Raw genomic sequence first — 21070 nt, 5'->3', positions numbered from 1 at the left:
TCTTTTTTTCGGTTTAGGTCGTCGATCACATCTTTCTAGGTGGAATCCCATTTATGAATATACTCAGATTCGATTATAGACAGGTAGACAAATACAACAAATACATTTTTCAGATTTTTACATGTAAAAAATTGGGAAAACCATGTACGATTTTCTTTTCACTTCACAATGAAATGAGCTGCTCTGTGTTGGTCTCTCACATTAAACCCAGATACACTACCTTGAAGTTTGTTGAAAAAATTCAAGGGGTATGAATACGTTTTCTGAACATTGTAACTCAAATGTCTAAGTCACGTAGTCGTGATCAGAGACGCTACAGAATGCACACAATCTCACTTTTGTGCTTATTAATTAATTTTATTCATAATTACTCTTAAATTATCTGGAGCATTTCTTCTTTTGTAGCCTTACTAACTGATGAACTTTATATCTTCTCTTGTGTAGCTCTAGGTGACAATATGCCTGTGAAAAGTGCTTTATGAGTAAATCATTCATGCATTCAGTCAGCCCAGTTGGTGGCGGTAGTGAGCCTTGAAGTTGGTGTTGTGATCCAGAGGAGGAAGCAAAGGTATCCGTGGCAACAGCACAGGAAGTGGCGCGCGACAGTTTAAAAACTGTCCCTGAAAAACCTGAACGGGAGATTGTACTGTCACTAAATGCTGTTAGCTTCTCTGTAATATTTATATCCGTGTAAAAATCTATTTTGCTGCTCACCGTGGCTTCAGACTTAAAAGTGTTTTCCAGGTTTAATTAGCCTTGACGACTGAAGCAGAAATTTAGAAAATACAGGGGGGTTCGCGTTGGTTTTGTGTTTGTGTAACGGTTAGCTTCTGAGCTAATTTACGGTCTGAATAGATGTCGTTCGTGAGAGTGGGGCGTCCGCAGCAGCAGCAAGCCAAAGGAAAAAGACCTGTTCGCCCTAAGAAGACAGCAGCTCCAAGGAAAGACTGGGTGGTGAGTAGTGGCAGGAAAAATTTATACAAAATCTACTGCGTTTAATTAATAAGGGTTTAAAGATAACAGCACAATCCACTTTTGTTGGCTTTGAGGCCCTGGCTAAAACGAGAGGATAGTAAATTAAATACAGTTCATAAACACAAACATTGTAAAACGTACAATAATGGAAAGGCAAATTCCCACTGTCATTATTTATTTAAATAAACATGAAGATGGAGAAGCTATGCGTGGAAGTACACCTCATAAATCAATAGGTTGTAGAGTCACCTTAAGCTGCTCGTTTTTGTGTGACTTTATCAGTCGCTCATTTAGTTATGGAGGAACTTTGGCTCACTCCTCTTTACAACATTGCCTGCATGAACCAGTGGTATACAGGGGAGGTCACTGGTGACTAAATGAGAACAAGATATCCAGATCCATACAAATTATCAGCCCGCAACCACCGTGCTTGACAGCTATCAACTAGTCTTTGAAATACTCATTCCACCTAGCTGTGGCCATCCAGTTGCATAACTACTCCCTTTAACCACAAACCAAGCATGCTGTCACTTGCACTAATGCCATTTCGGGTACAGTATTAGCTATTTAAAATAAAATACCTTGCAGCACTTATAACTGAACTTATTTTATACCCTTTGTTGTCAGATTTGTTTACTCTCTATTCTTCTTTCATATTTCATATGTACGTTTAAACTAAGTGACTATAGAAGAATACTTTTAGTAACAAATTGTGAGTTTGATTCAGTCTTGGCAAACATTCCAAAAAACACGATACTTGTTTTTTTGTACTGTCTGTTTTTACAGTAAACATATTTAGCCAGGCCTGTATAAACTGAAATATGCCAGACTTCCAAGTGAATCTGCTTGCTTGTCTGCTCCTTTGTTGTCTAAAATGTTGTCCACTTGTGAATAATCATCCTTACTGTTCAGTGTTAGACTTCAAATTGTTTAACTAGGCCTTAAAAGGTAGCAGCCACTGCTTCTCTAAGATTATTGTTGATGTCTTTTCTCCTTGGCCTTTGTGTTGACCCACACCTGAATGCTCCAGAGCAGCAATATCCTGAAACGCTTCTTTACCTGGTAGTAATAATCTAACCAGGTGCTTTGATTAGCAGCATATTGCTGCCACTTTACCTATCCTGTCCGTGCAGTAAAGAAAGTACTTGGTGTTTTGGCACACCCATTTAAAAAAAATGTTTGCTTAGTTTTTGTTTAATAAATAATGACAAGGTGGAATTTTTAATTTTAAATACACTTGAGGTTACATTTAAATAGTAGAACCCAATCATTGACTGGATATATGAACCCCTACAACTATTGTGGCACTAAAATCATGAAGACCTAAAAGCTTCAGGTTTTTAATTTTATTTTTACGTTTTGCTGAACTTTATTTTAAAATCTAATCATTGAGCTTTTTTGTTGCAGAGCACTGTCAATGATCTCTCTGTGCACAAGCTGACTCCTGCTGAGCTGGTAAGATCTTTAAATCATAACATTTATTTTATAAGGGGAAATTGTCACAGGGTGGTTTATGTACATAACAACTTGGTCACAGTGTTTGATATAATATTTTATTGCATGTAGGACATCAAATGATAATCTTACCGGATTCCATTTTGTTCTCCACTTCAGAGTCATCGACATGAGATCCACAAGTCTCACAACAAAGCTACAGCTCAGTGGGAGCTTAGAGAGAAAGCCCTCAAACGTCGTCTCAGACATCCTGGGAGCCCCGCACACCTGGACCAGGCCAGCCTCAGCATCATCAGAGAGGTGTGTGAGCTGAATAAACTGTCGTTCTTCTTCACAGTTTTAAGCACAGCTCAGTGGAAAGGTGATGTGTTTCTGCAGGTTTTCTCTGATCAGCTGCTGCTGCAGGATGTGCTGGCCAGGTCTGACCGGGCCATGGCTGTGGTCAAAGACCTGTTTGGAGATGCTCCACGGAGGCAGACTGGTAATCAATGTTGTTGGATAAAGATTATGTACATCAGTTTGAGAAAATTATGCCTAATGTCCTCCTTTTGACTTCCACAGGGCAATTCAGTGTGACTGTGGCTCCAAACTGTGACTCTGACTTTGAACTGCCTGTTCTCCAGAAACCAGATCCTCCAACCCAGCTGTCCCTTCTCAGCCAATCCATGATGGATCAAGAGGTATTTAATGATGACACCTTATTATCTACCGTGCATGTGTGGGTTCTCACCGGGTACTCCGGCTTCCTCCCACAGTCCAAAGACATACCTGTTAGGTTAATTGGTCTCTCTAAATTGCCCTTAGGTGTATGAATGAGTGTGTGCTTGGTTGTTTGTGTGTTGCCCTGCGATGGACTGGCGACCTGTCCAGGGTGTACCCCGCCTCCCGCCCGTAGACTGCTGGAGATAGGCACCAGCTTCCCTGCGACCCACTATGGAATAAGCGGTAGAAAATGACTGACTGACCGTATTATCTTTTAGGTTGCTGTATGGGGTTTTGACGGCACCGACATTGTTTATTTCAGGCTCTTAATGAAGTAGAGGTTTCTAAGGAGGACGACACAGATGAGAATACCTATCCGTCATGCTGCTCAGAGAGTCGTGTCGTCAGAAGGTATTAATCCAACAGTTTGGGATTCAGTTCATCTAAAATGTTCTTTTTCACGGATAGAAGGATTATAGAGCAAAACATTGCATGGATTTCAAACGCGGCATTTGGAGTTACAATGAAGAGAAACTTCATCACACCGGTGTTGAAGTTTTTCTAGTCAACACCAGTATGAATTATACATACAGGGTCAAATATATACATACACCCTCCCTCAGTGATATTTGTTTAAAAGTCCCCTTACTTACTTGGAAAGAAACAGCATATTTTTGCAGGTTTCAGCATGGTTCTGACTGGATAATCGTTAACTCATCAGAAATGTTAGAGATCATTTAAAGTAGCTGGTTTCCTGATACCAGCTTTTTAGCGTAGTTCATAAATTTACATCAGGGTTGACTTCGTTCCAGAAGCTTAATGCTAGCTTGCGTTATCCATTCCAAAACCAGTGTTGATCAGTGCTTGGCATCCTTGACCTGTTGGAACACCCAGTTGCGTCTCAGCTGTTTATTTGAGGTGAATATGGAAAATGTGGATGTAGTTCTTCTACTCTGTTATTCCAGTTAGTTTGTCCAATGCATCAACACCACTGACAACAAAAACAGAACCGCAGCATGATGCTACCACTACCATATTTTATAGTTGCTACTGTGTTCCTAAGATCTTACCTTGATTCCAGGGAACTTTCTTTTCATTGTGGCCAAACAGCTCAACGTTTGTCTCCCCTGGCCGTGAAAGTTTTCTCCAAAAGACATTTGGTTTGATTATTCTGATTTTGGAGCAAACGATTCTTTCTTGGTCGACACCCTCTGAGTTCATGTTGATGTTAAACTGACTTCACTGTGGACCCTGACTTTTAGAATGGATAAATCCGACTAATATCAAGCCTCTGGAATGACCCTAAACTCAACCCAATGGAAAGTGTGTTTTACTATGTTTAAAAGCTGGATCTGTGATAGAAAACCAATTTATATGAGCTCTGTGATTAGAAGAGTGGTCAAATGTCCAGTCTTACTTATGCCAGAAACTTGTTGATGGTTACCAAAAGTCCAAGCTTTTTCTCATATTTGGAAAGGGGAATTTAACCAATTAGGGGGTGTATGTATGTATATATTTGACACTGTATGGATTAGAGAATGTCAAGAATGTTGTTGTTTAATTATTTCACCAGTGAAAAAGAGCAGTTTTACAACGTGATGTCATGTTCATGTGAACGATGACTGTATGTGAACGTCTGATTGAAACTGCACATACAGGTCCTTCTCAAAATATTAGCATATTGTGATAAAGTTCATTATTTTCCATCATGTCATGGTGAAAATATAACATTCATATATTTTAGATTCATTGCACACTAACTGAAATATTTCAGGTCTTTTATTGTCTTAATACGGATGATTTTGGCATACAGCTCATGAAAACCCAAAATTCCTATCTCACAAAATTAGCATATAATTAAAAGGGTCTCTAAACGAGCTATGAACCTAATCATCTGAATCAACGAGTTAACTCTAAACACCTGCAAAAGATTCCTGAGGCCTTTAAAACTCCCAGCCTGGTTCATCACTCAAAACCCCAATCATGGGTAAGACTGCCGACCTGACTGCTGTCCAGAAGGCCACTATTGACACCCTCAAGGAAGAGGGTAAGACACAGAAAGACATTTCTGAATGAATAGGCTGTTCCCAGAGTGCTGTATCAAGGCACCTCAGTGGGAAGTCTGTGGGAAGGAAAAAGTGTGGCAGAAAACGCTGAACAACGAGAAGAGGTGACCGGACCCTGAGGAAGATTGTGGAGAAGGGCCGATTCCAGACCTTGGGGGACCTGCGGAAGCAGTGGACTGAGTCTGGAGTAGAAAAATCCAGAGCCACCGTGCACAGGCGTGTGCAGGAAATGGGCTACAGGTGCCGCATTCCCCAGGTCAAGCCACTTTTGAACCAGAAACAGCGGCAGAAGCGCCTGACCTGGGCTACAGAGAAGCAGCACTGGACTGTTGCTCAGTGGTCCAAAGTACTTTTTTCGGATGAAAGCAAATTCTGCATGTCATTCGGAAATCAAGGTGCCAGAGTCTGGAGGAAGACTGGGGAGAAGGAAATGCCAAAATGCCAGAAGTCCAGTGTCAAGTACCCACAGTCAGTGATGGTCTGGGATGCCGTGTCAGCTGCTGGTGTTGGTCCACTGTGTTTTATCAAGGGCAGGGTCAATGCAGCTAGCTATCAGGAGATTTTGGAGCACTTCATGCTTCCATCTGCTGAAAAGCTTTATGGAGATGAAGATTTCATTTTTCAGCACGACCTGGCACCTGCTCACAGTGCCAAAACCACTGGTAAATGGTTTACTGACCATGGTATCACTGTGCTCAATTGGCCTGCCAACTCTCCTGACCTGAACCCCATAGAGAATCTGTGGGATATTGTGAAGAGAACGTTGAGAGACTCAAGACCCAACACTCTGAATGAGCTAAAGGCTGCTATCGAAGCATCATGGGCCTCCATAAGACCTCAGCAGTGCCACAGGCTGATTGCCTCCATGCCACGCCGCATTGAAGCAGTCATTTCTGCAAAAGGATTCCCAACCAAGTATTGAGTGCATAACTGTACATGATTATTTGAAGGTTGACGTTTTTTGTATTAAAAACACTTTTCTTTTATTGGTCGGATGAAATATGCTAATTTTGTGAGATAGGAATTTTGGGTTTTCATGAGCTGTATGCCAAAATCATCTGTATTAAGACAATAAAAGACCTGAAATATTTCAGTTAGTGTGCAATGAATCTAAAATATATGAATGTTAAATTTTCATCATTACATTATGGAAAATAATGAACTTTATCACAATATGCTAATATTTTGAGAAGGACCAGTATATGTAAATCATTGTGTTTGTGTTCGCAGGACAAATCTAAGGAAAATGAAGGCTCAGGGTAGAGCAATGCAGAAACACAAAGTTAATCAACTCAGATCTCATCCAGGAGATAAAGAGAACGTCCCTGTGACCCCCATCACATCAGGCGGAGCACCTGACCCAACCGGTAAGCTTGATCCAAATGGTTCTGTTTAATTCATGGTGTAAATGGATTGTATGACTCCTCTAGCCGTTTCATTTCAGCTCTCAACGCCACTGTTGCTGTTCAGCGTGTTCTGTCCAAACAGCGTCCATCAGATGAAGACGAGAAGGAGACTTCTGTCGTAGTGTCCCAGGTCCTGAATCCGGACCTTCCTTTAAGTCAGTCGGGTAATTTCTACAACGAACTGATTTATAAATATTTGTCCTGAAATGAATAATTCAGTAACTGAATTCTACCGTATTAGTAGAAACACATTTTAATGTTTCTCAGGAAGAATCAGCAAACACCCTGGAAAGACCAGGAAGTGTGTTTCTCAGACCTTGGAGCTGGATGGCTCCTCAGTTACTTCTCTTAATGGAGACCAGTCCAGCCTGGGCCTGCTGCAGGATATGTTGGGTCAAGTCAAGGCAGACTTGGACGCTGTGAGTCCTGACACGGTACCAGAATCAGCAGGAAGTCCAGAACATCACAGAAGACAAGCTCTTACCGGATTCTCCTTTGCCTTGGTCTCCACACTTGGACGTTTAGTCCACCTCCTCAGAAAGGTACTTCAGAACATCTGGGAATTCTTTATTATCAAACAGCCTCATGGACATAATATACAGTTTGAATATTGAGTGGTTTGCTCTTTTCAGTAAATATCCTAAATGGTTTTTGTATGTGAGAATGTCATAATTCTGCTGCTATTCTTTCATCCTGACCTTGTTTTCAGATGCTCATAGTACTGCAGGTCTTTTTCACTTTGAGCATGAATTTCTTTAAAATTGCCAGAAAGTTGCAAGAGACCAAACCTAATGCTTGATCTCGAGAGCCTATTTGCATGATCCAAAAATGTAGTGCTTTGCTAAAGTATTTCTACTCCCTTTAAACTTGTTCACATTGTACAAACACAATTGTCAATGTATTTAAGTGGGATCTTATGCAATAGACCAATGCAAAGTGATGCATAATTATAAAGTGGAAGGTAAATCAGCCAGCATTGCTTCTGTGGAGGACAGGAAGTGGGGTTGACTAGAGGTGAGTGACAATGAGGAGGCACAGGGAAGTCTCCTGAGGCTCGAGGTAGAGACCTGAGATTGGACATCTTCACAGGAACACTGGACATCTGGAGGGAATGCAGAGGTAAAAGATGACCTCCCGGAAAAGAAGGGACGGAACAAAATTAGCCAATTTATATGAATACTGATTAATTGAGGTCGCTGAAAGTTACCAGAACTTTTTTGGTTTTCTATATTGTGTGTTATACATATAAAAATTGTGACATGCATTTTTATTCAGCCCCCCTGAGTCAGTACATTGGACAACCACTTTTCACTTGAGTTACAGCTGCAAGCTTTTTAGGGTGTCTCTACAGACTGGCTTTTCTTTTGTCCACTCTTTGCAGAATAGCTCAAGCTCGGTCAGAATGGATGAATGGAAAGCAGAAAGTCTGGACTTGGACTGGGCCATTCAGACACATGAAAATGCTTTGATCTTAACCAGTCCATTGTAGCTCTAGCTTTATGAGTCAGGGATGTAGTCCTGCCGGAAGGCTGGTCTTTTGCAGCCTCTAACAGGTTTTCTTTCAGGATTGTCCCATTTTTAGCAGCACCCATCTTCCCATCAACTCTAACCAGCTTCCCTTTCACTGCCAAAGAGAAACTTCCCCCACAGCATGATGCTGCCACCACCATGTTTAGCAGTAAGGATAATGTGTTCGGGGTGATGTGCAGTGTTAGTTTCTGCCACACATGATGTTTTGCATTGGCCAAAATAATCCATTTTGCTCTCATCTGACCACAGCATCTTCTTCCACATGTTTGCTCTGGAAAACTGCAAGTTGGAGTTCTCATGACTTTCTTTCTGTATTAGGCTTTTTCTTACCACACTTCCATAAAAAGCAGATTTGTGGAGTGCATGACTAATAGTTGTCTTGCCGACAGATTTTCACACCTGAGCTGTGGAGCTTCACCGCTCCTCCAAAGATGCTACAAGCCTCCTGGGTTCTGTGTTTAATGCTCTCCTTTGCCTTGGTGCAGTCTTGGCGGATGGCCGTGTCTTGGTAGGTTTGTAAATGAGATCAGTTAGAAACAGGAGGACTATTTCCTAACTAGGTGACCTCTGAAGGCAGCTGGTTGGACTGGATTTTATTTAGGAGTATTTGAGTAAAGATGGATGAATACAAATGCATGCCACAATTTTCAGCTTCTGTAAAAAAAAAAAAAAAGGAAAATACACGTATCCTTTTCCCTCTACTTCACAAATATAGATTTTTTTTTACTTTAATGTGAGAAGGTGCAAGAATTGTAAAGGGGTATAAATACTTTTTGTCTCTGGAGCCATCATGGAGGGTTTAAGGCTTCTCTCACGTTAACCCAATTGCGGCAACAGCAAGAGTATAAATCACTCATCGATTTGATGTTTTATTTGTTCCTTTGCTTCTTTTTTGTAAGAGAGAAGCTGAAGCTCAGAAAGAAGCCGATGAAAGAAGACGACTGCTGGAGGAACTGAAAGAGCAGCGCGGCCTTATCGACGCTCTAACAGCTGAAACCATGACCTTGAGAGAAGAGGCTGCCGCCTTGCAGGTGACACTGAGTGAGGTTTCTTGTCTAGAGTCTAGACTTTTCAAGTGTTATTCCTTTATGTTTTGTTTTTCTTGTTGTCTGTCGTTTAACTGGTCAGGCAGGGTTACAGCAACAGACAGTGGAGCTGGAGCAGAAGCTGGATTCAGTGGTTCTCTTGATGGGAGGACTGGGACTGCTGGGGGAACAGATGAACCCACCCAAAGACTCTGATGAAGGAGGGTCCCAGTCTTATGGTATAAATCAGTCTAGATGAATGCGGTGTGTACATTTGCTGTATATGTGTTATAATGAATCGTCGCTGTGCAGTTTGTCAGTCCGCTCCTGGCGTTGAGAGACCTCTTGAGAAAACACAAGCCAGAGTTTCTCCTGCTGTCCTCCTTTCCCCACCTCGACAAAGTGATAACTGGCAGCAAAGTCCTGGTAACTTTAAAGAAACCTCAATTAATCCGTTTACATTTAACTGAAAATTGCTAATTTTGTTCCTTCCCTTCTTTTCCAGGAGGTCATCTGCTACCTCTGCATTCCCCTTCAGATATCCAGCGTTCTTGTGAAGATGTCCACTCTCATGTCTCTACCTCAAGACTCAAGAAACTTTCCTCTGGCTCCTCATTGTCACTCACCTCAAATCAACCCCAGTCCCTGCCCTCTGCAGAAGCCATGCTGGCTGAGATTGCTGAGCTGAGAAGACAGAACCACCTGATCAAGGCTCAGCTCAGCCAGACAAAGAGCCTCGGGTCAGGGGTCACAGGACCGCCCAACTGCAGCAACAAGCAGAGTAAGTCAAGCCCAGTCAGCATGGGCAGAGTCACGCCTCAGAGTGTTGCAGAGAGGAGAATATCTGGGTCCAGCAGCTCAGAGAGAGGCCAGCATCTTCAGTCTCCAGAAGGAATGTCTGCAACTTCTCAGGTGAGCTTATTCAGTCGTTGATTTGCTCCAGAAACCTTCGATAAAAGCCTAAACAGACATTTTCCCATTTTCTGCATTTGTATTTTTTCAATTCTTTAGAGAAAAACACCTTTTATGAAGAGAAAAAACTAATGCTATGGAGAAAAAAATGCATTTTACATAAATATGAGGTACCTAAATCAATGTCATATCATGACAGTGTTAGACTGGTTGGCTTGGATTCGGTTTTAGGACATTGGGATCAACATTTAATCCACTGTTGTGATTATTGTATTAAAATAAATAGATTTACCCAAAATCTCAAGAAATCAAGCTCTTGTATCTTAATCATCTCATTCAGATAATGAGATAATTACACAGTTATTACAATGAAACAATCTCATGGGTTCGTTATTTCAAGATAATGATATAAACATGCCGTAACAAACTCTCATTCCTTTGAGAGAATGTAAATATTAAGTTTCTATCGCAGCAAAAACAACCTTCAGGACCTCATTGCTTGAGGTGAGTAGATGAGCTGTTAAACAATGATCTCAAAATCGCATTATTTCTGTGTAATGGTTACCACAACATAATTTTACGATCTAATCTCAACATAGTGAAATAACCGGACTGCTACCTGTGCTGAATGAGCAGCGCTTATCTCATTCTGATGAGAAATCTCATTTTAAGATCTTATTAACTTAATGTCACGAGGTAAACCGCTCATTTCTAGATGATTTAATGTAAAGAAATGTCTGCGTAGGATTTTGGTTTTCGCTGACTGTCTGTATAATTCACCCACACGTGTACAGGGTTCCTACCCAGTCTGGAAAAGTATTTTTTGCTTCTCGATCAGGATGGAAAAAGAACGTGTAGAAAAATACTTGTTTTTTTATTTCCAATTTTATTGTGTGATCGTTCTATCCACCAGCGTTTGTCCATTCATCAGTTGGTCCATGCATCTGGTCTTCTATTCGTCCATCCATCTTCCGTTGGTCCATCCACTAATCCATCCAGTTTTCCATCCCTTCTTCCTTGCAGATTGTGGTTTGCGTAGGTTACGATTTTACATAAAAAACATGCCGGCACTGTGATAATCTTCGTTTCCTTTTTCAGGAAGGGTCCTCTAGCTCCCTCAGCGTGGAGCAGCGTCTGCTGGAGCTCAACAAACAGAGTGCGGCAGCTAGGAGTCGACTGTTGGAGCTTATCGAGCAGCAGAAGCAAAGTATTTCGGTCAGCGTCTCTCCATCCGCCTCCCCCATCCTCCCACCAGCCATCAGTGCAAACACAGAAGGTACGCTGGGTAAACGAAGCTTTCTGTTGCGCTCACCATATAGAGTTAAAAAAGCATTTTATTTTCAGCTGGAGTACAGAGCCCAGAGGAGACGGTGCTGCTACCTGAAAGAGAGTCTCGGTCCCATCGACGGTGAGTGGCTGAGCTGAGTGAGAGGACCACAGTCAAAACTTAAATCCTGCATTGCTTTCACATGTATCTCTACACTCTAGGTGTGCACAGTATGATTAGTGGCCATATTTGTGTTGCAGATCTGCTGGTTCTGATTCTAACAGCTTTGGCTTGGAGAGCCGGACTGGAGAATTAGAGGTGCAGACTCATAAACTTCAGATCATATCCATGTTCTCAAAGTGAACGAATCCGTTTAATGAACTTATCTTTTTTTCCCTTTCTCCTCTTTAGACAGAGAAACGGAGAGAACGGATGGAAGGATGGTTTTCCCTGTTCGCTCACACGAGATGACACAAGGAAAAAGACTGAACAAACTGAATGTTTTTATTTGTTTTTTTTAGCAACTGAAATAAAGTTGTAATGCTTTTCATTCTCACACTTTATATATTGGTTGTTTGAAAAGTTTCTCTGTGAGGAGTCCACATCTTTTTCTTTTTCCTTCCTGAACAGTTTAAAAAATTGTCTTGCAAAAACTGTTGCATTCAGAAACGAAAATGGTCAGAGTGATGAGGGGTAAAAATGGCTGTTTCACAGCAGGATTGGTTAGGTTTATCTAGAGCTTCTTGCAAAGGTGCAGGACAATAAACCTCTACCTGGGTTTTTGTAAGAGCTCAAGATCTCTAAACATATGCATCTTTCTCAGGGTTCCCACGCAGTCTTGAAAAGTCTACAAAAGTGGGAACAGGGTTAGATAATTTTCCAAGTCTATGAACAAAAGTTTACAGCCTCTTTATTCCATGTTTCAAAGGAGAAAATTGGTTAATATTTAGATGACGTTTTCTTGTTTTTGTCACATAAATATATTTGTCCAGTCCACCCAGTTTAAGAAATTAAACCCAGCAATTGTTTTTTGCCTTTAGACCCTCTTGGTTTAGGGTTTTGACTGGACATGTGCTTTCTTAAACTGGGTTTGGTTTAGATGCCAAATAAACCTCTAATTTTGGGAATTTGTACAAGTGAAATAAAGGTATAAAATTACAAACTTTAAAGAGGCTCCTAATGATTGTAGGATAATCCAATCCAGATGATGCAGTGTTCTAGATTTTAAAAAGGACCTGATCTGCTTGTCCAGATAACAAAAATAACACTGCTAAAGCTTGTTCCATGGTTAGTGGAATGTGGAGATAATAAAACTCGGCTAGATAAATGCTTGTTGAATGTATGAAGAACATTCATGCATGTAGAACGCCTGTTCTTACAAAGCTTTTGCTATGAGACTTCCCTAAATCAGTACTTTAAACCATCTTTCAGTACAGTTAGAGCTGCAGGTCCTTTGGGCTCTGCCAGCTTGGCACTGGGCGACTGAAACGTTTTGACCGTTTTTTCTTGTAAAATAGTCATATTTCAGATTGGATGGAGAGAATCTGTGAACATCATCTTTCACATACTGTCAGATTTATTTGGACTTTGACTAGGCCTTTCTAGTACATAAATATGCTTTTGATCTGAACCACATGATTGTCTCTCAGGTTGTGTTTTGGGTATCAGTCCTGCTTGAAGGTGAACCTTCACTGCAAGCTCAAGTCTTTGTGTTTTTGTTTGGTTTTGTTTTTTTACAGCTTTTCTTCTAGCATTCTAGTATTTACCTCCATCTATCTTCCCATCAACACTGGCCAGATTCCCTAACCTTGTTGAAAGAGAGCATCACCGCAGCGTAATGCAGCCTCTGCCGTGTTTCACAACGAAGCTTCTTGTTCACTAATCTTCTCTAGGAGACCTTCGAGTCCTTCACGGAACAGCTGTATTTATACTGAGATTACACTACACACAGATGGACTTTTTGTAGGTCTATCACATGAAATTGTAATAAAATACAGTGAAACTTGTGGTTGTGATGTAACAAAATGTTTAGAAATCTATTTGCAAGCCACTGTACAGATTAACCAACTGAGATGGCACCGGTAACCTGGGAATGATTTATTGTAATCATAACCTGTTCTCTGGGGATTTTCTCTCTGTTTTGTTTTTGGGTTATAATTCAGCTCATTTCACGTTTTGGATGTTCAGGGTGAAGAGGTGCAGCTCAATTTGTTGTCAGCAGGTGGCGCTGCACTCACATACAGGTCCTTCTCAAAATATTAGCATATTGTGATAAAGTTCATTATTTTCCATAATGTCATGATGAAAATTTAACATTCATATATTTTAGATTCATTGCACACTAACTGAAATATTTCAGGTCTTTTATTGTCTTAATACGGATGATTGTGGCATACAGCTCATGAAAACCCAAAATTCCTATCTCACAAAATTAGCATATTTCATCCGACCAATAAAAGAAAAGTGTTTTTAATACAAAAAACGTCAACCTTCAAATAATCATGTACAGTTATGCACTCAATACTTGGTCGGGAATCCTTTGGCAGAAATGACTGCTTCAATGCGGCGTGGCATGGAGGCAATCAGCCTGTGGCACTGCTGAGGTCTTATGGAGGCCCAGGATGCTTCGATAGCGGCCTTTAGCTCATCCAGAGTGTTGGGTCTTGAGTCTCTCAACGTTCTCTTCACAATATCCCACAGATTCTCTATGGGGTTCAGGTCAGGAGAGTTGGCAGGCCAATTGAGCACAGTGATACCATGGTCAGTAAACCATTTACCAGTGGTTTTAGGCACTGTGAGCAGGTGCCAGGTCGTGCTGAAAAATGAAATCTTCATCTCTATAAAGCTTTTCAGCAGATGGAAGCATGAAGTGCCTCCAAAATCTCCTGATAGCTAGCTGCATTGACCCTGCCCTTGATAAAACAGCAGTGGACCAACACCAGCAGCTGACACGGCACCCCAGGACCATCACTGACTGTGGGTACTTGACACTGGACTTCTGGCATTTTGGCATTTCCTTCTCCCCAGTCTTCCTCCAGACTCTGGCACCTTGATTTCCGAATGACATGCAGAATTTGCTTTCATCCGAAAAAAGTACTTTGGACCACTGAGCAACAGTCCAGAGCTGCTTCACTGTAGCCCAGGTCAGGCGCTTCTGCTGCTGTTTCTGGTTCAAAAGTGGCTTGACCTGGGGAATGCGGCACCTGTAGCCCATTTCCTGCACACGCCTGTGCACGGTGGCTCTGGATGTTTCTACTCCAGACTCAGTCCACTGCTTCCGCAGGTCCCCCAAGGTCTGGAATCGGTCCCTTCTCCACAATCTTCCTCAGGGTCCGGTCACCTCTTCTCGTTGTGCAGCGTTTTCTGCCACACTTTTTCCTTCCCACAGACTTCCCACTGAGGTGCCTTGATACAGCACTCTGGGAACAGCCTATTCGTTCAGAAATTTCTTTCTGTGTCTTACCCTCTTGCTTGAGGGTGTCAATAGTGGCCTTCTGGACAGCAGTCAGGTCGGCAGTCTTACCCATGATTGGGGTTTTGAGTGATGAACCAGGCTGGGAGTTTTAAAGGCCTCAGAAATCTTTTGCAGGTGTTTAGAGTTAACTCGTTGATTCAGATGATTAGGTTCATAGCTCGTTTAGAGACCCTTTTAATGATATGCTAATTTTGTGAGATAGGAATTTTGGGTTTTCATGAGCTGTATGCCAAAATCATCCGTATTAAGACAATAAAAGACCTGAAATATTTCAGTTAGTGTGCAATGAATCTAAAATATATGAATGTTAAATTTTCATCATTACATTATGGAAAATAATTAACTTTATCACAATATGCTAATATTTTGAGAAGGACCTGTATAGCACAGCTTTTAACACATGGACTCAGAGTGTGATTTGTTAGTCATTAAACAGCATATTCTGCAGTCTGTATGCTTAGAATTGGGAAAGTGAAGCGCTAAAGACCGGGTTCTTACAGGGGGTTAAAAACTATGAAATTTAGCATTTTCCAAAACTAAAGAACGATGGGAAAATAACATATAAGATCAAGTATAACACTTCTATTCATTTTTCTAGAACAAAAACATCCATGAATGGTGGAGTAATTTCTCAGACACATTTTCCATAAGAAAATATTTGGAAACAGAATGGCTGCTGCTAATTTATATGTTTATCTTTTTTAAATCATGATTTACAATCTTTTTTTTTTAACAAAAAACAAAACTCATGTTATTAGACAGAGTGAATTTGGTGCAAACATGATTGGTTTTTTAGCTTGATGTCTTACCAGCATAACCATCCAGATCTTTGCTGTAATACCAACATTTAAAACATTGAATAATTGGAAATATTGAATGAATAAATATATTAACAACTGAAGCATTGGAATCACAAGATATTAAAACAGTAAAGAAACAGTTATGGCAACAAACCCAGGCCAAAATTGTATTATTTCTAGGTTATTAGATAGTGAAGCTGCCATAACAAAGCATTTAAGATATAGGATACTCCATATAATCAGGTTTAAAATAATTAAAATAATTATAATTTAAAACTTATTGTGACAAAAAAGCTTAAAATATTGCAATATCTTTAGACAATGAGACAAAGAAACCGTAAACAACAGATGAACACATTATCTCGAGATACTGAAATATTAAAATCGTTACCACACCTAAATTAACTCCTAATCTATTAACATTTTAATTATTTATTGTATTATCGCACTCAAGACAGTAAATAAAAAACTTGACTCCTTTTACTACTAAATGATCTCAAGAACTTATCTCAAAATATTGAGATAACTGATCTTTAAACACAACAAATGAGAGATTATCAGATTATCTCGAGATACAGATTTTATGAAATCATTACTACAACAAAAGGAACTTGAGATCTCAATAATTGGACTGATATCAGTACAAAATTAAGTTGAGGACTGATTATCTTCTGATAATGAGACAACTGAACAGCCACTGCAACCAAACCAGATGAAGGTCTCACTGCGTTGAGCTGATAAAATAATAAACTATCAATTTCAAGTATTTATTACTGTATATTTGAGGTAAGCAACTCGTCTCTAGATAGTTTCACTAAATATATATATACATAAACAACAAGTTACACTTGACACATGTACATCTACATCAATTTCTATAACACACGGCTGTGGTTCAGGTGTTAAAATGCATTTTCTCCAAGGTTTTGTAGCTTTCAATTCTTAATGCGCTCTGATACTAATCCCAAAACACTGTAAAAAGAAAAATGAAAACATTCATAGCCACATATCACAAATAATCAAGAAATCTAATAAGAGATGTGAAGATTTGAAGCTTGAAAAGTTTGCAATTTTAAAAAGGAACAATTTGTAGAAACCCCATTAAGAAATGGTTTCTGGTCTAAAAAGGTTTATTTATACCAGATGAAGCATATCTGAGAGTTGCTGCATGTCTTCAAGAAAGAACCCGTCACAGAACCTAAGAGATGTTGATCCGAATTCATGCTGCTCCTAATATCCTGAATCAAAAAATCCTAAATAGGTCAACACACACTGACTAGTTTCCACTTCAGCTACTGTTTGAGCTTCATTTTAGGGTGACCCAGGGGATAGGCGAAAAGAGAGCTTCATGGTGAATCTTTTGATCGGTGCAGATGATGACAATGTCCAGCAGGGAAATTAAAGAAGTAAATATTGCAGATAATGGACAGGAGACTGACATAAAGGAGAATGGAGACAGGAGCCTTGAACCTGGGGGCAGAGGTCACAGCGGCGACGCAGTAGGAGGTGACCAGGGGTCATTATGCCCTGGCAGGCTGAGTGAAAGACTGGGTGAATGGGGATTAACCTCAGCCCAGTGATTCTCAATGCATATTCCTCCACGGCAGGAGAAAATTCCCATGTGATCGCCACCTTCCTGTTCAACTCAGCAAACTGAGCAAACTCCTAATATTCTCACAAACGTTGAGTTATAGTGAGCGTGGTGGAGGAGATATCAGTCTTGTACGAGCCTGGATATACTGAATTCACAAATACATTTACAAAACTATGGGGGGTGTAGGGGGGAACAAGAAGGGGTGGCTGTTTTCTTTACTCGTTTAAATGTGCCCCCACTTCACCCCTGAGAAGGACTCTAAAGTCACTCAAAAAAACACACAATGAAGCTTGTGCAAACGCTCAAAGTAATCTTTTTGAATCAGTAAACAAAGTGGTGCGGCTCTTATTTGCATTTTTAGTCCAGATTCTACAGAAACTCAACAGGAACCATATTATGCTCTTAATTTTCTTTTTCATCTTTTCATAAGATTTTTGTGGAAAAAAAAATAGATTTCATCAGTAGCATAAGTCATTTTTTTTTTTTTAATGAAGAAAATTATTAATTATATGGGAAAACATTGGCTTTCATAATAACCTTTGTAATATCTGTGAACAGGTGGATTGGAAACATTTCTAAATATTTATTTTTAACATGTATATAAAATACCTTTTTAAAAAAATGTATCAATTTATTTGCCTTTTTGTTTAGTTTTCTTATTTTTATTTAATTCCATTATTATTGGTTGTAGTCCAGGTCAGAGGCAGGGCTTGTTTTATATGGTGCTTGCGTGCCGCCCTTTATAGTGCCGCCCTGGGTCACAGCCCATATGGGCCATGTCAAAAATGGTCATGCTATCAATTTCACTATCATATTGAATTTTTTATTTATTTAGTTGCATTAAGTAACTTTTGCTGCACACGGCTACCTAAAACCTGGACTTCTGAGCAGACAACAAATTAAAACAAATGGACCTCTCCTCCAGCAACAGATACAGATATGAACTTAATAAAATACATAAGCACTTAATATGAGTTCTTTTTTTCTCCGATTGCTTTATTTTGTTGTCTTTTACAGTACCATCAAGAATATAAATAAATAAAGAAACAAATTCCGTCAGGGTTTCAGTACAGCACTACAGCCATCAGAGGGCAGTATTAAGTTTTGCCACATCTCTGTTTATTCGATTTTGTGTTTTTTTTTTAATGCTGCATTGAGAAATATTTAATGGCTCCTTCTCTCCTTTTCATTATGTCTTATTCCTTTTTCAAACAATTGTCAAAACATTTTGCAAAACGCAAACAACATATTAACTCACTGAAAGAGTTTCACAGTAGGATAACATAACTTTTTTGTAATACTTTAGTTTTCCTTCACTTTAAAGGAGGTAAAGCGCTTAAATAAAATACATTTGATGTGTAAACCAAACCTGTTGTCATTATCTATTTCAGTTTGCTATAGTGCACTTGGCTGTTCTGTGAAGAAGTTGTGCTTTAAATGATTTCTACCCCTTTCTCATAAAAAAATGACCCTTAGAGTGACCTAAATTTCAGTGTGTGCATGGCGTGACATGTGTATGTTTGCGTGTGTGCAAGCATGCGTGTGAGTGGTGTGTATAAGGGTCCTCCGCAGCTGCACGAGGTTCTGAACTGCAGCAGGCTGTTGGCTGCTGTGAAAATATTATTGCAAGTGTTTATTATTGCTTCAGTGTGAAACAGTGGGAGAGTTGTGTGTGCGGCACGGGCTGGTGGAGTAATGGAGTGCCTGCGTGTGTGGAGGAATGGGGTTTTGGAGAAAGGTGGTGTTGGTCGGAAGGGGGGATCTCTCCCTTCTCCTGTCCTCTGTTTCCCACCGGCCAGCCCCCGGCCTGTGGCCCATTGCACCCTGGGTAATGGGAAGGCCTATTGGAGTTGATTAGTTCCGGCTGGATACCAGATAGAGTTCTGACAGGCAGGAGAAACGAGCTCTCAGCGTGACCCTCCGTTTCCCCCCACACACCCCTGTCTCAGGCACAATGGCTAAAGGCAGGAAAAGGGTTTTTTAAACAACTGCACTTTTGCTCAACTCCACTCCACTTCCCACCAACAACCTTTCCATGGGCCTAAAATGGTGCTATTATTGCAGCAAAAGCCACCGCTGTAAAATGTAAACGTTTACTGCAGTCTCTAATGTCAGAACATGGTTTTTTCTTCCACTTCTGATATGAATTGTTTGTATGAGTGCTGATTCCTATTACAGATGGGTGAAAAACGTGTTATGTCACAATTGCAAACCTCAAAGCATTTATTGGGATTTCATGTGATATACCAACACATCCTAGTCGATAAATGGTAATGCTTCATTAGAGATCGGATTAGTCTGTTGGGGCTCATGTTTTTACACATCTAGAGACATAAACCTTAGCATCCTGCCACAGGCTGTCATTTGGACTTAGGTCTGGTCTTTGATTGGGCCATTTTAACACTTTAAATTCTGACCTAAGCCATTCCATTGTTGCTGTAGGTGTTTGGTTATTGCTGCTGTCCTGTTGGAAGGTCAACCGCCTCCCCAGACTTGAGTCTTCTGCCACCTCTAACAGGTTTTCCTCCAGATTTACCCTGTTTTTAGCTCCATCGAGCTTTCCATCAACTCTGACCAGGTCCCCTCTCCCCACTGAAAAAAACATGTCCACAGCACCATGTTCCACTGTGGATGGGAAGACAATGGTGTGTTCAGGGTTAGTTTTCTGTGAAACAGGTTTGCATGTGGCCCAAAAATATTACCTTGATTTTATCTGACCAGAGCACCTTCACATGACTCGTAGCACATTTTGAACAGGACTTCTTGTGGGTTTGTTCTTGTCCATCTTCGTGCATCCTGTCAACCGATCCTCCCACCTTAGCTGTGGATCTCTGCAGCTCCTCAAGTGCTACCTAAAAAACCTTGAGGCCATCACGGATCAGCTGCATTTATACTGAGATTTAATTACATACCGATGGGATCTATTTACTGTCTTAATGGTGAATTCTAAGGGCAGTTGGTTACACAAGGTTTTACCTTATCATACAAAAAGGGGCGGAATACAAATGAATACCACATATTCTAGGGTTATTTTCAACAACACAGGATTTTTCTGTGTCAACCAAATTCCCAATAAAATACATTTAGGTTTGTGGTTGTAACGTGAAACAAATCGAATAAAGGATAGAAATACTTTTTAAGGCACATTTTCAAGACAAACCATGACACCTATGGCACACAATGACATTCACTGGACACATTCCTCAATGAGCAGCATCATTCCCCTACGCTGCTTTATCCTTTCCACTCTTTATTATTCCCACTCTTCCCCTTAGAAAAAAATCTTTCTCTGTCTTTTCTTCTGTCTTTCCCTCTTTCTCCACACATAATTGATTAAGGGCCGTTTTCATAAATCAATTTGGGACGCACATCAGTCAGCTATGAATGGAGAGCCACCCCCTCTGTGCAGCTGTATTACAGGTCCTTCTCAAAGTATTAGCATATTGTGATAAAGTTCATTATTTTCCATAATGTCATGATGAAAATTTAACATTCATATATTTTAGATTCATTGCACACTAACTGAAATATTTCAGGTCTTTTATTGTCTTAATACAGATGATGTTGGCATACAGCTCATGAAAACCCAAAATTCCTATCTCACAAAATTAGCATACCTTAAAAGGGTCTCTAAACGAGCTATGAACCTAATCATCTGAATCAACGAGTTACTCCCAGCCTGGTTCATCACTCAAAACCCCAATCATGGGTAAGACTGCCGACCTGACTGCTGTCCAGAAGGCCACTATTGACACCCTCAATCAAGAGGGTAAGACACAGAAAGAAATTTCTGAACGTATTAGGCTGTTCCCAGAGTGCTGTATCAAGGCACCTCAGTGGGAAGTCGGTGGGAAGGAAAAAGT

The 21070-nt window shown here is 40.4% G+C and overlaps 1 protein-coding gene across 2 annotated transcripts; it reads left to right on the top strand.

Annotated features, from left to right (window-relative positions):
• Nucleotides 1–572: 572 nt before the first annotated feature.
• spice1 (spindle and centriole associated protein 1) lies at nt 573–11901 on the top strand. 2 transcript variants are annotated; one of them, XM_047349064.1, is made up of 17 exons: nt 573–954; nt 2383–2430; nt 2590–2730; nt 2809–2911; nt 2992–3110; nt 3455–3543; nt 6429–6565; nt 6643–6759; nt 6872–7146; nt 9034–9165; nt 9263–9398; nt 9472–9585; nt 9665–10071; nt 11170–11347; nt 11416–11479; nt 11599–11656; nt 11750–11901. In XM_047349064.1, exons 1-17 carry the CDS (start codon nt 856–858, stop codon nt 11807–11809), a joined length of 2277 nt encoding a protein of 758 aa, XP_047205020.1. In that variant the 5' UTR covers nt 573–855; the 3' UTR covers nt 11810–11901. The 2 variants fall into 2 exon arrangements, with proteins under 2 accessions (XP_047205020.1, XP_047205019.1); XM_047349063.1 differs by having other exon boundaries at nt 6643–6768.
• The last annotated feature ends 9169 nt before the right edge of the window (nt 11902–21070 follow it).

This window comes from Girardinichthys multiradiatus, chromosome 21 (assembly GCF_021462225.1).
Source record: "Girardinichthys multiradiatus isolate DD_20200921_A chromosome 21, DD_fGirMul_XY1, whole genome shotgun sequence".
Lineage (NCBI taxonomy): Eukaryota > Metazoa > Chordata > Actinopteri > Cyprinodontiformes > Goodeidae > Girardinichthys > Girardinichthys multiradiatus.
The sequence above is the reverse complement of the archived record's forward strand: the minus strand, read 5'-3'. Positions and strand labels throughout refer to the sequence as shown.

Coding starts and splice junctions, on each gene's coding strand:
- spice1 (XM_047349063.1), top strand. CDS start 856: ATGTCGTTCGTGAGAGTGGGGCGTCCGCAGCAGCAGCAAGCCAAAGGA. Junction 955..2,382: donor CTCCAAGGAAAGACTGGGTG/GTGAGTAGTGGC, acceptor TTTTTGTTGCAG/AGCACTGTCAATGATCTCTC. Junction 2,731..2,808: donor GCCTCAGCATCATCAGAGAG/GTGTGTGAGCTG, acceptor GTGTTTCTGCAG/GTTTTCTCTGATCAGCTGCT.